This window comes from Oryctolagus cuniculus, chromosome 14, assembly GCF_051225735.1.
Source record: "Oryctolagus cuniculus isolate XC-2025 breed Fujian yellow rabbit chromosome 14, ASM5122573v1, whole genome shotgun sequence".
NCBI classification, from domain to species: Eukaryota; Metazoa; Chordata; class Mammalia; order Lagomorpha; family Leporidae; genus Oryctolagus; species Oryctolagus cuniculus.
In genome coordinates, this window is record NC_142880.1 from 61,628,739 (window position 1) to 61,646,504 (window position 17,766).

The 17,766-nt window shown below is 36.8% G+C and overlaps 1 protein-coding gene and 1 long non-coding RNA gene across 3 annotated transcripts in view; one reads left to right on the forward strand and one right to left on the reverse strand.

Moving 5' to 3' along the window:
• On the reverse strand, nt 1–11,189 carry LOC149122344 (uncharacterized). The gene is made up of 2 exons (XR_016220704.1): nt 11,081–11,189; nt 1–574 (listed from the first exon to the last, which is right to left on the reverse strand). It is a non-coding gene; the product is annotated as an uncharacterized LOC149122344 (long non-coding RNA).
• Nucleotides 1,759–17,766, forward strand: part of IL7R (interleukin 7 receptor) — a 27,612-nt gene continuing 11,604 nt past the window's right edge. The window contains exons 1-3 of one of the 2 annotated variants that reach the window (XM_002714135.6): nt 1,759–1,924; nt 5,913–6,051; nt 16,577–16,734. In XM_002714135.6, coding sequence (XP_002714181.2) covers nt 1,843–1,924; nt 5,913–6,051; nt 16,577–16,734 — 379 coding nt within the window. In that variant the 5' untranslated portion in view covers nt 1,759–1,842. The remainder of the gene's footprint in view (nt 1,925–5,912; nt 6,052–16,576; nt 16,735–17,766) is intronic. The other variant, XM_089313135.1, reaches the window with a different exon arrangement.

The window sequence follows — 17,766 nt, forward strand, 5'->3', positions numbered from 1 at the left end:
TCATGTGGGCAGATTGTCACTCTTTATTTGGTTTTCAAATGCCCTCAACACAGCTTCAACAGATGGAGGAGACAGAAAATGCCCCTTCCATAAGAATCTTACTCTAAAATATCCCTTGGGCTTTCAAAAAAAAAAAAAGAGTATGGCATTATGATCACTGCAGACCATGCCCATCACCATGGAGGCTTCATAGTTGAAGAGGGTTTAAAAGAGACATCATCAGCCTGTTAATGACAGGACTGCTATCAACCTGTGTCTGGACAATGATATTAATTTAAAGAAAAAAATCTGGGCCAGTGCTGTGGTACAGTAGATTAATCCTCTGCCTGCAGCTCCAGCATCCCATGTGGGCACCAGTTCTAGTCTCAGCTGCTCCTCTTCTGATCCAGTTCTCTGGTATGGCCTGGGAAAGTAGTAGAAGATGGACCATCCAAGTCCTTGGGCCCCTGTACCCGTGTGAGAGACCCAGAAGTGCCTGGCTCCTGGTTTCAAATCAGCCCAGTTCTGCCCGTTGCACCATTTGGGCAGTGAACCAGCAGATGGAAGACCTTTCTCTCTGTCTCTCCTTCTCATCCTGTCAAATAAAAAATAAAATGTTTAAAAAAAAGAAAAAATCCAACAATTACCAAGAATTACATTGACCCAGGCTTAAGAAACACCAACACTTTAACTATGAGGTCAATTTGAGGAATAATTTTGATTGGCATATAAATTTAAGGGGAGTATGAATTATCTATGTCATTGTCTCAAACTTCAACCTTATATAAGTATGTTCCATGTTTCTGGTATGCCCCATGTGTTCTTGAAATATTGTGGGAATCAAATTTCCACAAGTAGAGTACTGTTTCAAATACATTAAGAAAGTGTCTATTTTATTCCTTAAACAAGAAGCTGATAAACCTTTTCTACCACAGGTCAGATGGTAAGGATTTTAATATTTACGCATTTTACAATCCCCATCACAGCTACTCCAGGCTACCAGTGTAGCACAAAAGCATCTGTAGACAAGATACAAACATATTGGCAGGCTATGTTCCACTGAAACTTTATTATACAAAACAGATGGTGAGCCAAATTTAGTCTCTTGTCCATAGTTGGCCAACTCCTGCATTAAACAAATGATCCTTGAGTGCCTACTAGGATGAATAAGGTATGAATAGGTTCTAGGAACTCAATGAGAACAAAAAAGAAAAATTACTGTTGATGTGAAACCTAGAGGATGGAGGTAAGCTCTTTTTATATTGCTTATTTATTTTATAAAACACTTTATTGAAATACAGTATACATACCAATAAATGTATGCAGATAAATGAGTTTTTGGTCTTCTGATCACACTCTTAACCAACACCCAAATTAAGAACAAAACATTACTAGTACTTCAAGAGTCAAAGGAAACTATTTTAAGTAAACCTATTATACATCACCTCATAAAGTACAGAATCTTTCTTTAAAGTAAAACAATAAGTTGATTAGCTTTGTGGGTTAATATGTTTGTTTTGTGATTCCTTTAAAGTGGGCCTTTGTCTGAGATAGTTTAAGCCTAGATTTGAATCTACTCCCTTTAGGCCAAAGAACACAGTAATGTTGAGGGCCGCAAGTAATACTAGGCTTAGAGAGGTACAAGAATTTAAGACATTCTACTTCTCCTCCACCTCTGCTTAAAAGAGCAATACTACTCAGACTTCCTGTTTCTGACACTTGCCTTCTTTTTTTCTGTGTTTATACTTCCCCCTGTCTGTGGTTAACGAAGTACAGAGCTGTAGATCGGAGCTTCCTCCCTCCTCTCTCATTCATTTGTACACCCAGGCTCACAAGTCAGCTCTCTCCTCTCTCTCTCTCAGAATGACAATTCTAGGTACAGCTCTTGGTTTGGCTTTCTATTTACTTCAAGCTGTTTCTGGAGAAAGTGGCTATGCACAGAATGGTGAGTCATTTTAACTTTTCTTAAGGATTTTGGATTATCTTTAGTATGTGTTTCAGGTTACTCATTTCCCTAACAGATCTTAGTTGGGCACTGGGTTGATACAGAGTTTGGACCTTAGCACATATTCAGTCATTGTGTATGTTCTAACCAGCAAGACAAAAGCTATGGGATGGTACTGTGGATTATTTATAAGGCCTCAGAAGTATCAAGAAGAGATGCATTTGACTCTCAAACTGTGGATCTCAAAGGTTGACTGATGCCTTTGGTCTTACACAAAGAATATCATACTTGTTGGACAATCTCTCAGATATTTTTGCTTTGTCAAATCAAGATAGATTTGTTTTGTTGGACTTTTTAAGAGATTCTAAAAAGCTTAACTTTCATGGTATAATAATGTCCAGAAACAGTATCTTCCTCTATTTGACTGGTACCACATTCCCAGTATGTAAACCAGCATCAAAAATATAGTAGATAGTCAATAAATATTTGGAACTTTCTTCAACGTACTTCAGCTTTGGTAGATTCATGTGAGATCCTTAGTGAAGAACTTCACAGAGAAAGATCTGAATGTGTTCTGTCATTGAAATACACTAATTTGCTTTCCTATAAAAAAATTTACCAGATGTAGTAATTCCTTTTGGAACCCTGAAAACACTTAGCACCTATAAGCAGGTCTTGAGCTCTTTATGCCCTGTAATTACAATAAATTTGTAGACAAAAGTGTCCAGCAGTTACAAGAACTACCTAGGAACTTGGACTATCAATTTTCTCCCAACAATTAAGTCCTCTCACTTTAAAAGTGTCTGCCTGATAGACAGTGTCAAACTCATCAGCCTAATGACTCAGATTCCATATTTGAGAAGTTTTCTTAGTCATCTTACCTTAGATATTTTGAGTCAATTTACTTAGGAATTACCAAAGATGGAAATCCCTAGAATTTTGTTCTTAAGAGATCTGTTAGAGGGTTGACATTTTTCAGAGTGTGACCATGTGTGAGTCATTCCATAGAGGATGATAATTACATTAAGACTCGCCTTGGGTTTGCCCATAGATATGTGTGCAACAGAACACATAAATTTCACCCCTTTGAAATAATATATTCCCACTATTTCTCAATGACAGTCATACTGTTTTTGAAAAGAAACAAGAATTCTAATTTAAAACTGCATTTTTACTGAAAAATTTAAATTTCAGATTTTTTAAGATTTGTGGCCAATCATCTACATGATTACATCAAAATACTTCCCAGTTTAGTGTGTGTGAGCAATTCACAAAATAATAAGCGGTTGCTTTTGAAACATAAGTTAGTTCTCTGTTAACTACAAAGGTGACCAAAAGAATAAGGAGTCACTTTTTTAAAAGTCCAAACAGTTTAAGCTATTAATCAACCAATTCCACTCAGTAGGAAGAGTTCTAAACCACACTTCCTTGTCTGTAATACATATTCAAATAGATTTAAATGTTTATGGATGAATAGCTTAGGTGTTTAGTTAAATATTAATATTAATTAAGAATTTAAAGAATATTAATTATTGAGCATTAAAGAACAATTCAACTCACTGTTCAAAAGTTCTATATAATTTCAAAATGACACTGATACCCACACCTTCAATTGACATAGAATTCTGTTTTAAAAGAACTTCAGGTGTTTCACATGTATTTTCAGAATTAGAATTCTTACTTTATCTTTTAATTACTTATTTCTCAAAAAAAATGGTAATAGTCATAGCTGATCTTTATTGAGTGCTTACTATGTTCTAAGCTAAGACATAGCCATTCAGTCATTTCTCATGACATGCATTCAAGGATCAGAACACTAGGACATAGAGAGGTTGAACTACCTGATAGCAGACCAGAGCCACACAGTAGAATACCAGAACTTAAGCCCACATCTTTCAGGTCTAACTCCAAAGTATTAATCACTGTACACTGCTTTTAGCTAAGAATGTTTCAGCTCACCTCAAGTAGAACATTCTCTATGCCATGCAATTTTACAAATTGTTGAAGGGAGTATTTCTTGGATACAAAATAGCTCTTCCCAACATACCCACTAAAGAGCCAAAGAGCTGCTTCTTAAAACACATGTACTTAAAGTGCATAAAAATTGTAGGAATAGTACTTTGTAAACTGTATGAAAGAGTACACAACAGACATGGTGTGCCAGACTGGGTGGCCAAGATCCCTGGAAATTCTTTGTTCAGCTGCCACCCAGCAGTTACTGGAGCCTGCCCTACTAGTTTACGTTGTATACTGTAGAATCTTGGAGACAAAGACTCACTGGGTGTCTGAATTCAAATAGTAATACATGGCCGGTTGTATAGGATTGTTGGAAAGCCCACAGAAGATAGAAGTACAAGACAGCATGAAGATCACCATTCACAATTCCATTTAGAAAAATGCTAGTTCTTAGAGGATGAGATCTAAGTCCATAAAATGAGAAGTGGGCATTTTTTAAGAGCTTAGGTAATTTATTTGTTTGCAACTTAACTTCTTAACACTATATAATGAAAATGCACAAAGAATAAGTTTACAGTTTTTGGTTAGACTTAAGACAGACATTCATTAATAAGAAATCTTCAAAATGTTCAATATGAATATTCTAGAAATTTCTCTAAGCCATCTGATCAGAACAGCTGTCTCTGAATATGACCTTTGGAAGGTACTGGTATACATTTGAATTAAACTCAATATTTTCCCAAATAAGTTCTAATTTTAAAAACTATTGTATGTTCAAACAAAAATAATTTTATTAGAACTTTTCTTTCCAGAAGCAATAATAATGGAAACAAGGCATTTTGTAAAATGTGGTCCTCCACCTCCTCAAAACAGAGGCTACTCTGTTCCTCAGCCTTAGAAGCATGAGTTTCTAGTGTTGATGAAACAAATTATCTAAAAGCAGTCATAGGCTCATATGGTACTTTCCAAAAGTGGCTACAAAAGAAAGATACCTGATTCCCACTTTCTTTCAGAATCTTGCTAGTATCTACAAGATACCTTATCTATAGCAGAAGAAGAAGTGTAAGAATGGAGCCATGTTCAAAACATTCATGGGAAAATTCAAAAGATCTAAGGTCATGTTTACCTCTGTCAATAGCAAAGTTGTCTTAAGTAGTCACACAATGGAGATAGTCAATGTCACTTTCTGTTGCTACTTTTAGATGCTTTTCTTAGGCAAGTTATAGGGACCCCCTAAAAATGTGAACTTTTGACCATCAGATAACTATAATCTTCTTTAACCTGGAAAAACTGTCTGGGAAGGAAGACTAATAATGAGGCCAAAAATCAGATTAAGGAGTGGACATTTAGCTAGTGGGTAAGTGCCTCAGATTGGAGTACCTGGGTGCAATGCCCAGGTCCAGCTCTGGCTCCTGACTTCAGCTTCCTGCCAAGACAGTAGTGGTTGCTCAAATAATTGGGTTCCTGCCACACACATGGGAGATTTGAATTGTGTTTCTAGCTGCTTGCTCCAGGATAATTACTGGATATGTGGGCATTTGGGGAGTGAACCAGCAAGTAGAATCAATCTCTCTCTCTCTCTCTTTTTCCCTCTTGTCTTCTCTCTGTCTCTCAAACAAAAAGAATAAGATTATCCAACAGATAATTGGTAGAAATGAAATATCTTATTTGAAATGTATAAATATTTTAATGTAACAACTGTAGCACAAGAAATTCCAATTAAACAAAGAGCTTGCTTCTAGTTCTCTAATGCCCGAACTCAGTGGTGGAACTATTTAAAAATATTTGGAGATTTTCTTTTTTAATTGTGATGAACTTTCTTATTACAAAACTTTGTGCATAGTGAGCATTTTTATCTGATTTTTTGTTTGGATAACTTTTTCATATTTTTGAACGTGGGCTTTTCTTTTTCAGATAAAATAAAATCACTCCTTCTTGTCTGTTCAAAAGTGTCATTTATTTATTAATGACACATCAGATTTCAAAAGAATGTGTTTGTTTCACTGATCACTGCATATCCGTTCCTCCCTAGGAGACTTGGAAGATGCAGAAGTGGATGAATATTCATTCTCATGCTACAGTCAGCTGGAAGTGGATGGATTTCAGCACTCATTGACCTGTGCTTTTGATGACCCAGATGCCAACAGCACCAATCTGGAATTTGAAATATGGTGAGGAATTGTGGTTTTAATGGATGCTTACAAATTCTGTCTCTTTTCATGTGATCTTTACAATGGCTGTAAAGGGAGAAGAGTGAGGTCTCATTACAAATATCGAAACTTAACAAGTTCCCAGAAATCTCCTGAAACTCCTTGACCTCCCCCTAGACGGAAGCAAAGCAACTCTCACTGCTCGTCTTTCAGATCCCAAGACTTGAGCTAAATGATGCTGGATTTGGGATATTTCACATCCCTCCTGACTTCCTGGTAAAACTGAAAATCCTGGTTCTCCTAGAATACACCTCTCAAGAATTTTATTTATTTGCCCAACTGGAGGCAATTTAGTGTCTTCCAGTTGCATTTTAGAGAGAAGTTGCCTGATTTGTAATCCCAACACCAATTCTTACTAGCTTTTTGGCCCAAAGAAAATTATGTAATTCACCTAAGCCTCGGTTTCCTTGTCTGTAAAATGACCTAAGCTACCTCAGGAAGGCTGTGGTGGTTAAACAAGTTTAATGCATGCAAACCACTCAGAATAATCATCCATTGTGTAATGAGTAATCGAGAAGAGACATTTAATCATAATTCTGTGAACATACATACACCCAGCTGCCACACTCACTCTCAGCACCGTTCAATTTCAGATTATCCTCTCAATGTAAAATTTTCAAAAATCCACAGGAATGGTTTGGCTTTGGTCTCATGAGGTCTCAGAGAAAAGGCAAAGAAAAAAGAAATCTTCAGTTTTGAAAGTTTGATAAAGAGTCAGTGAGGTTTATATTCTTCCTCCTCCACATGTCATCTCTTGTTGCCACAGGTTACTATCTCCTGACTTGCAAAAATCTCTAACATAAAATTCTGACTTGGGGCTATCTCCAACTTCATATCAGATGACCTGATTTTTAGTTAGTTTACCAGTGGGAAAGGAAGTCAAGATCCACCAGTAGTAGAACAGCGCTTCTTTAATTCTGACACCAGGACAATTCCCTGCAATGTGTAGTCCAGACAAGCCCTGAATTCCATCCTAGGTTAATTTATGGGAGCTTGCTACATCTCTTCATGCAGTGTTTCCTATTAGCATTATTGGATAAATATAGTCGTGAACTTGAATATCACAGTCCACCTCTTTAGTTCACTTCTGTAACACACATATTTTATTCCTGAAACAAAATATATAAGGAGAAAATTTCTATGCTGCAACCAGACTATGCTAAAATAGTCAAACAACTCATTCAAATGATAATCTTATTTTTATGGGCAAGAAACCCTTCCACAAGAGGTTTGCCTTTCAGGTTTTTCAACCACTTAGCTGCTAGACTGCTATGAACACTGTGGTTTCTCTCCACCAGGCCAAGGCTGACCTTTGTATCCACTTTCATTCACAAGGTATTGACCACTTCCTTGCCCACTTGAACAAAGCTGCCCACTTCCTTTAATGAGTATCCTGATTTTATCTGTCGTATTTTCATGTGTCCAGAGCCTTCATTTGGGTTTTGCAGTTGAATTCAGATATTTCAGTTGAAACAAGATTATCTCAAGATATGTTTTTGGTGTGAAATAGTAAGCTTGGACTTCTTTTCATAAGTGCTGTCTATACCTTGAGCGGGAGATTCCTGGCCCTTTTACGTTTGCAGCAGTCAATGTATCTCAAATTAAACTGAATTATACAGAACACTATATTTGCTGGTTAGATTGAGGTTTTCCCCACATTAAACTAGCTTTTTTATTACATTTTTTCTGATAACATAAATTCATAAGGAACAAACTTGAATTTTCTGAAAATAGTGCTTGCCAATCAAGTCATTAACAGGTGGGATTAGTAATGGAACTTCAGTTGCCATCTCTCAGAAAGCAATGAATTGATCACCTGATCTAGATCTGTCACTAGTCTCCAGGCCCAGAAATTGATTTATTGCTCAGTGAGTAGAACTCAGGGAAGGACTTGGATTAACCAAGCTTATGAGAATCCTAATAGCAACACTAAACTACCTCCGTGAGCCAAGGAGGTACTACACCTCTCTAACAGTAACAACTGACTTGTGCTTGGGTAGACGGGATGAGAGGCCAGCATACGGTAGGTGTCTGTAAATGATACTTTAATCCTCTCAGTATGGCTTGATTTTCATTAAGAATATAGTCAAAAAATTATTCAGTAAATTCAAAAGCAAAACTAAGAGAATGTGTTGCATGTAGGAACAGATTCAGATTCAGATTGATTCAGATCTCTGTGTGGTTACACTTTTTAAAAACATAGTTTTGGCTAACGGTTAAAAGTCTAAGTATCCTGAGATGATCAATACACAATGTGTAAATGTACCAAAACATAATGAAGTACCTCATAAAGATATATTACTGTCTATGGTCATTTTTTCCCTTGTTGTTTGGATTTTTAAATTTTATTTAATTTATACAAGTTTCAAGTATTTCATATACACAGATTTAGAAATATAGTGATACTTCCCACCCTACCCACCCATGCTTAACGCTTCTTCCTCCTACCGCTTCCATTCCCACTCTTAATTTTTACAAGACCTATTTTTAGTGTTCTTAATGATCATAATGTTAACTCTACACTAAGAGTTCAACCAATAGTATGAAGAAAAAAACAGTGTTCCTCAACAGAAGACAAGGGCTGTAAACAATCGTTGAATCTCAAAATGTTCATTTAACCCCAATACTTTACATTTTAGGTACTCTATTAGTTACCATGGATCGGAGGGGCAGGGAATATGGTATCTGTCTTTTTGGGACTGGCTTATTTCACTAAGTATAATGATTTCCAGTCATTTTTTTAAAAAAACAAGATCTAATAGCTCTGTGCCCATGTGGCAAAAACCAGCTGGAAGAGAGTATGGCTGCTTTTGGCAGAAGGGGAATTAAACCTCAGTTCTGAAATTAGAACAACTCTCATTTCATTATCTTCATAGACCCCATACATTTTTTAATTTAGGACTCAAATTTCTGGGTATTTGTATAATTTTCATAGTCAACTGGGGGCACTGCAATCACTCCCATGTACTGCCTACAGATACTACTTCAAATAAATCATTGTGTATTTTCATTCATTCCTGCTACCAACACAGGCTGCACCATGATATTCTAGGCTTAACCAAGCAATACCTGTCAAGTGTGGGAAATTTAGACCTTTACACAATAAATCTTCCTAGCTTTCAAAATATTTTGGTATTTTTGAATGAGGTTCTCTTTCAGGGCCAGCTGAGTTACAAAAGCAGGTTTTTTTCCTTGCTTTTTTATTAATATTTCCAAGTAAATGTCTGTTTACACCAAACAGAGAAATGCATTTGCCCTACTGAACTGTACAAGACTGAAGGAGGTTCTGGAGAGTAGAGATTGGGTGAAGCATCAGATTAGAACGGTCCCAGTAGTCTCTCCCTATTTTCAGAACAAGGAGATTTATGTGAGTGGCTCAAGGCCGATGTCCCCTAGAAAGGTCCTACACAGTCAAATCCCCTAGCATATAAATAAATGAATAAATATTTAATAAGACAATATGAATAAGAATATTGAGATGTTTTATATTTTTCCTACTAAACCTTCAAAATTTAGTGTTTATTTGACACCTGGCATCACAGTTTGGACTAGCCACATTTCAAGTGCTCAGTAACCACACAAATAGGTAGTGGCTCCTGTGTTGAACCATAGAGCCCTAGAGCATTCCTAACCCTAGCATATATATTATATATGCTATGATAATATATATAATATCAACTAAGTCAATTGTTTTAATTCAATTGAAATAAACTGTATTACACTGAGTTGGCCTGCTCTTGAGGGGAATTCAAGTTTTCTTCAATTGCCGGAAGCTGAGGTCAGTAGCACAAAGTAACCCCACATTTTCTAGACCCTGTGGTTGTCTTAGTCTCCCACAGCAGGCAACTCCTGGAGTTCAAGATCTTAAAACACCGCCCAGGCTTGCAAGATGCCATATGGTGATTCCTTTTTTTTTTTTTTTTAAAGATTTAATTATTTTACTTGAAAGTCACAATTACAGAGAGAGGAGGAGAGAGAGAGAGAGAGAGAGAGAGGCCTTCCATCCACTGGTTCACTCCCCAATTGGCTGCAATGGCCAGAGCTGAGCCGATCTGAATCCAGGAGCCAGGAGCTTCCTCTGGGTCTCCCACGTGGCTGCAGGGGCCCAAAGACTTGGGCCATCTTCCACTGCTGTCCCAGGCCATAGCAGAGAGCTGGATCAGAAGTGGAGCAGCCAGGTCGCAAACCGGTGCCCACATGGGATGCCGGCACCGCAGGCGGCAGCTTTACCCATTATGCCACAGCGCCGGCCCCCATATGGTGATTCTTAACATCCATCTTTCTTTAATCTCATTCCAAGAAAAGTGAGAATAAGCCAAGCATGCCATTTTAGATCTTCCTTAAACTCCCAGCAGTACCAGAAACTTGCTATAGGCCAAGGACCTACAATTTGGTATTCCACACAAGCTTTCCTTATAAACATATCATAAACCCAAGGGATGAAGTAAAAGTCATCAGCTGAGCTTCTTCACATCAGGTGTTTACCTGGAATTCAGAAATGGGCCCTGCTCCCGGTTCTCTTTCTATCACTAGTCTCCAATCACAGGAAGGTTGCCATCTTCAGAACTCTGCATCGGACATTCATAACAAGCTCATTCCCGCTTACCTGTCCAGCTTACCTTAAAACTTGCTTTTTTATTTTTACTCTGTTCCAACCAGGAAAACTCCTCTACCCAATAAAGGACACAATCCCCTAGAAACTCTCTCTCTCTCACACACACACACACACATACACACACACACACACATTCTTCAAACCTTAAACAACTGTATCACCCTAAAATACAGAAATTAAGAAAAATTATGCTTTATAAATACGATTTTAAGAAATGTGCTGTAACAACTAAAAATATTTAGCAAATAATGAATTTAAAAACTCTTCACCAGTCTCTAGTGTTTGTGATTGCAGGAGCTGAACTAGTCAAAAACTGTGGGAATCCAAAGAAGAAATGTTCTGTACCTAAAGCTATGATGTCTCCTGCTCACTCACCTGAAGCCACACAGAAATGTCCCTCCTTCTGTGCGCAGTCTGCAAGCCATGCTAGAAAGGACTCGCTTAGTGGGTACAGAGAAAAGCATACACACCTCCAGTTCACCAGAGAAAACCAGCACACATCCTGGACTCTTAGTACAGAGCCTTCCTAGACACACCCCTACATGGGTAGCAGGAAGGATTCTTTTTTTTTTTTTTTTTTTTTTTTTTTTAGTGAAAGAAATGCATAGAAGAGTGAGGGCCCTATCTAAGAAAGAAAGCGAAATCTGGATTCATACTGAGCACCAGGGGCCAGCCATGTGGAGGAGCGTGCAGACCAGAAAGCTTGGGGCGAATGGCCCGAAGGCGAGGGGGCCGTAAGTGGAGTCCAGGGCAAAAGGAAAAAAAGGGCCAGGCCCACCGTGTCCTAGGCCTTTAACCCACTTCCAAAGGGGAGTGATTAATTAGGCTGATTGCCCAGTGGGCACACAGGTGTGGTAAGGTAGGGGCATGCAGTCACAAAGGGTGAAGGCATGGTCTTCTGACTCACAACCTGATCAGTTTTATCCCGTATGCCTGCCTACGACATTCCCCCCTCAGAGACTTCATTCCTTTAATCCTAAGGGATGTGGAAGGGCATAGCTGCTTCCAGCTTATGAGGGGTGTAGTGCAAGCCCTGCCTGTCCTGGCTCTGGAGTCTCTATTTTATCTAATAGACTTTCTTTGTGAGCTGGCACAGTCTCAGTCACCTCCAGTGTCTATGTCCCCTGCATGGTCAGTTAGTCCCAGAAGTCGTTGAGTTCTGAAACATATAAGTTTGTTAATTAGCATAAGCAAAATTTGAACAAGGCCATTTGTAAGTGGAGTGCCCTTTAAGATGAAAAGAACATGTCTTACAGACTCCCAGATGGTGGGTGGCGATTGGCTACCCTTATGTAGATTATATAAACCCATTTAGCTTGAGCATAGAGAATTATAATAGAAGAGCAGAGCCCATTAGGAGTGTTTCATTAATAACAGTTCCCAGAGAGGGGATTGGAAGAGGCAGGTATGGCATGTCTGCCTTAAGGTGCGGTAGTCTTGATGTGAGGAAAATAATGGCTCTACTTATGATTTTGCTTTTAAGAAGTACTTAAGGTCTCTGATAGGCTTACAGATATAGTCAGGCGTGTCTTTTGAGTTCACCTGTGGAGACTTAATAGATAGACGTTTAATCCTTATTTCACTGAGGTAGCCGTGCTTAGCAGCACCTGGTAAGGTCCCTTTGATTTAAGCTGCAACTGACCCAGAGAGGATCTTTCTGTGAATGACTTGCTCAGGAATTCCTAATGTTGGAGTTTTTGTCAAAAGCTCGCTAATTCCTTGGAACACCTTCTGTAACGGCCCTGTCCAGCCAGTGTGTCTGTGTTAGGGGCTTTTTAAGCAAATACAAGGCTTAGCAAACTTATACAGAGACACTTTTCTTGCTGCCAAGATTCTCACTTCCAGTTTGACCGGGTTGTATCTCCTTTTAGAGTTATTTGACTGAGTTTAAGCAGAATGTAGGGAAAAAAAAAAAAACTGGTAATGATGGTTATCACAGGAGAGGGAAATTAAATTGAAATTTGAGGAAGGAAGGGAAACCAGTAGGTATACATTTATTCTGTATTTTTTATTTTTACAGTAAAAGTATCTGCCTTCATTACTTCTGTCATTTTTACATTATCTATTTAATTTTTTCACTTTATTTTTTTACAATAGCTCACTTGTAGAATAAAATTTACATCTGGTAAAAAAGTGAGCATTGAGAAATTTACATGGCATGCAAGCATCACCTCACTCAGGTCACTTCTTTCTCTTGAGAAGGGTTCCTGATGTCTCCGTCCAATCTTCTCGTGCCCATGCAGCAATCAAAATTCTGAATCCTATCACCCACTGGTTTTGCCAGTTTCTGATTATTCTCTTAAATGGAAACACTGTTTATTATTTTCTGTCTGATATCTTTCATTTGGCAAAATAGATAATTCTGTATTGATGCTTGTCTTGCAGCTCATCTTAACAGTTGGTGAGTAATAACTCCACCATATGAATGTATTGGAAAGTTTAATCCTTTCTCCTCTTGATGGGCATTTGTGTTTTTTCAAGTTTCAGACTATTATTCTTTTAAATTGCTTTTAACTGTTGTATACAATTCAGTTTATGAATATATAGTTTTATTCCTCCTAGGTAAAACCTTAGAATGGAATTGTTATATCATGGGATAGGTGTTTAACTAAGAAATCGCCCAAAAATTTTTCCAAAATTATATCATTTTATACTCCTACCAGCAACTCCTACCAACATCTGAATCTGAAAGAGTATCTTCTCATTTGAATTTGCATCTCTCAAATAAATAATTTTACACTTTTCCATGTACTTGGCCACTTATATCTCCTGTGGCAAGTATCTGTTAAAATCATTAGTTATTTGTCCTAATATGATTGATGTCCTAATATGATTGATGATTGATTTATATATCCTGTATACAACTCCTTTTTCTTCTTTAAAGATTTATTTATTCATTTGAAAGAGTTACAAGGAGAGAGAAAAGGAGAGACAGAGAAAGAGAGAGCTTCTATCATTTGCTTCACTCCCCAGATGGCCACAATGGCCAGGGCTGGGCCAGGCCAAAGCCAGAGGTTCTCCCAGGTCTCCCATAAGAGTGCAGGGGCCCAGACACTTTAGTCACCTTCTGGTGCTTTCCCAGGCAGATTAGCAGGGTGCTGGATTGGAAGCAGAGTAGCCAGGACTCGAATCAGCGCCCATATGCGATGTCAGCATTGCAGGTGATGGTTTTATGGCGACACCACAACACCAGCCCCTACAACTCCTTTTTCACATCTATATTTTATAACTATTTCAGTCAGTCATAAGCAATTACATTTTCTTAATGATATATATAAGTAAATGTTTTTATTGTGATTAATTCTAATATATCTCATGTTTTCCCTTTATTTTTAATGCTTTTTGTGTCACTGAGAAGATATTTTTGCTTAATGTCAAAGTTGAGAAGAGATTTTCTCATGTTTTACATATTTCACAACTTCAGACTTTACATTTAGATCTATAATACCTATATAAAACATATTAAATTGAAGTTCATACTTTCCATATATTTTATAATATTTTCTGCAAAGACTTTCTATTCTTCCATTGAATTTGGTGAATTTCTGCATATAAATTCAACTACCCTTAAATCTATGAGTCTATCTCTGAATTCTCTAGTCCTTCTATTGACCAATTTACCTATCCTTCTGCCAGTATTAAATTGTCTGATTATCATAGCTTTATGTAATCTTGAAATCAAGTGTTCTGAGTCCTCCATATTTGTTCTACCTTTTTCAATGTTGCCTTGTTTCAATGTGTTCTGAGTCCCTTGTATTTGGACACAATTTTAGAATCAGTCCGTCATTTAAATCCTGATGAGATTTTAACATTTTATAGATAGATGATAGATAGATAGATAGAAATAGATACATATACCAATTTGAGGGAAATTCTATCTTATCAATATTGACTTTGACACCTTTGAGAAGCAACAACATAGAACAGCCCTTGTATAGACTGTTGAGGAGTAGTTCTCTCAGTTTTCTTTTTATTCCATTTGTTCTTCTTTTTATTTTTCTTTTTTTTTTTTTCCTTTCTTGGATAAAACAGGAGAGGGAGCAGGAAGGGGGGGGGAATAGGTGGGAGGGCAGGTACGGTGGGAATGATTTACTGTGTCCATAATGTTACATTCATGAGATACATACAAATTTTAAAAATAAAAATTAAAAAAAATTTAAAATACTGATTTTGGTAATCTATGGATATAGCTCTCCATTTAGATTTCCCCTTATTATCCCTCAGCAATGTTTTGTAATTTTCAGTGCAAAGACATTAAATATTTTTTACTGATTTTATTCTAAGTGTTTATACTTCATATTGCTATCATAAATGGAATTGTCCATTTTAAATTGTTTGATGTCAACCTATATAATTGACTTTTGTACAATGGTCTTGATTATTACATTTTATTAGTTCTTATAGTTGTATTAGAGATTCCTTATCATTTTCCATATGAATAAGCAATACCTGCAAATGAGGGAAGTACTTTTTCTTTTTTTATCTGAATGTATATTATTTGCTTCTTTTTTTTCCTTATATACTGACTAGAACTTCTGGTTTACTGTTGAATAGAAATATTGAAAGGTGACTATCCTGCTTCTCCTGATCTTAGATAAATAATTAATATTCATATTTTTACAATTAAACATGATATCAAACTTTTTTGTAAATTATCTTTATCAGATTCTGGAAATATGTTCTATTTCTTGCCTGCTAAGAGTTTTTATCATAAATGGATACTGAATTTTGTCAAATGCCTTTTGCATCCTTTGAAGATGACTAGATTATTTATGTTTTTTATTTTGTTAAAGTGGTAAATTTGATTGGTCTCTAAATGTTGAACCAAGTTGGTTTCCTGGGATATACCCTCCTTTGTCACAATGTATAGGCATCAGTGTATTGGTATTTTCTTGAGGAACTTTGCATATACATTCTTGAGGGACATTTGTCTATAGATTTTTTTTCTGTTATATTTTTGCCTTGTTTCAGAACCAGAGTTAAGCTAACTTCATAAAATAAATTGGAAAGGCTCCACTCCACTGAATTGGAAGAATACAGTTAATATTTACACTATTTCTTTCTTATACTTTTAATGAAATTCACCAACATATAACTGTCAGAAATAAAGTTTTCTACCTGGGGAAGCTTACTCATAATAAATTTAATTCCTTTGAAAGAAATAAAACTATTGAGATATTCAGTATCTATGTGGGTCAGTTTTATTAGCTTATGTTTGTAAAAAAAAAAAGTTTTGATTATGTTTAATTTATTCCATGCTTTGCCATGCACTTTCAAATTTCTCTGCACTTTTAATAACTGCATGATGCATTCTGATAATACCCTCCGACATTCCAAATATTGGTAATCTATATTTTTACTTTCTTTTCCTGACCAGTCTCATTAAGACTTATGAATCAAATTACCTAAGAAAAACTCTTAACTTACCCATTAAGAACATGTAGTATTATGTATTTAACCCTTTACACCATTTTATCATTACCTTTAATCCTTATTTTGGTCAATATTTCCTTACTGCCACTTATCACTTTAGGACATCAATAAAAAGCAATTACATTTCTTTCTAAATATAACATTTGTTTTTTAATGATCACTTATAAAAACTCCTAAATCTACTGTCATTTTAATGAGTGTACTTTATTTCAGATTCAATTGCATCTAACACCTGAGTAAATTATCACTGAATGTACAAGCAGCAAAAAGTCCAATCATTTTAATTCATGCTCTCCCTCTCTTGAATGTGCACTCACTCAACCATATCCTATGGGTAGAGTTCAAGCCATACAACCAAAAGGTACATATGATGTTATTCTATTGCATATACAAAAATCCTTACCAGAAACAAGACAAATTTCCTCTTTGTTTTTGCAGTGGTGCTCTTTTGAGGGTAAAATGCCTGAATTTTAGTAAACTACAAGAGCTGTATTTCATCAAGACAAAAAACTTCTTACTTATTGGAGACAGCAAAATATGTGTAAAGCTTGGAAAAAAGAATCTAATTTGCAAAGAAATTGACATTACCAAGATAGGTAAGAAATTGTATATGGGGCATGATTGTCATTACTTGGATACCTGCAGACACTGTGTCTGGAGTTTATGTTGAAATCACATGAATCCTGGAAATAATTTGCAACAGATGGGTGTAATAGAAAAATCTCCAATGCAATTTTTTAACAAGTGAAAAATTTGACACTTATGCCATTAATTCATGCTATGAGAGAATTCCGAGGAACTTCAAACTCAACTGTGAAAGAAGATGGTTTGTAATTACAGACTGAGGGAAGAGTAAATCTATATAAAGTGTCTAATGGTAGTTGGGCCTCCTAGGTTCCTCATGGTCATCTACCCTGTGTTCCCATCATATTCTCAGTGTGCTTAGATAAATTATGGATTTATTCAGGAAAGTAAATATGCCTTCTGTGTTGGAAGAAAAAGGACTAGTGGGAATGAGGAGAAGATACAAGATAGATAGTAGATATATAGATGATAGATAGATATGAAAAAAGAGAAAGGAAAGGAGAGATTTATTTTAAGGAATTCCTCTTAGGACTGTGAAACTTGTAAGTCTGAAATCTTTAGGGCCAGTTGAAAGGCTGAAAATTCAAATAAGAGCAGACATTGCAGTCTTGAGTCTGAATTCTGCAGGGCAGAAAACTCACTTTTATATTGCATTCTTTAAAAAAAAGATTTATTTTATTTTATTTGAAAGAAAGAGTTACAGAGCTAGGTAGAGCCAGAGAGAGAGAGAGAGAGAGAGAGAGAGAGAGAGAGAAAGAAACGTCTTTCATCTATTGGTTCACTCCCAAATGACTGCAATGGCCAGAGCTGAGCTGATCCAAAGCCAGGAGCCAGTAGCTTCTTCCGGGTCTCCCATGCAGGTGCAGGGGCCCAAGGACTTGGGCCATCTTCTACTGCTTTCCCAGGCCATAGCAGAGAGCTGGATCAGAAGTGGGGCAGCTGGGACTCGAACCGGCGCCCTTATGGGATGCTGGTGCTGCAGGTTGCAGCTTTAACCCACTGCTCCACAGTGCCAGCCCCCTTTTATATTGCATTCTTGGAAC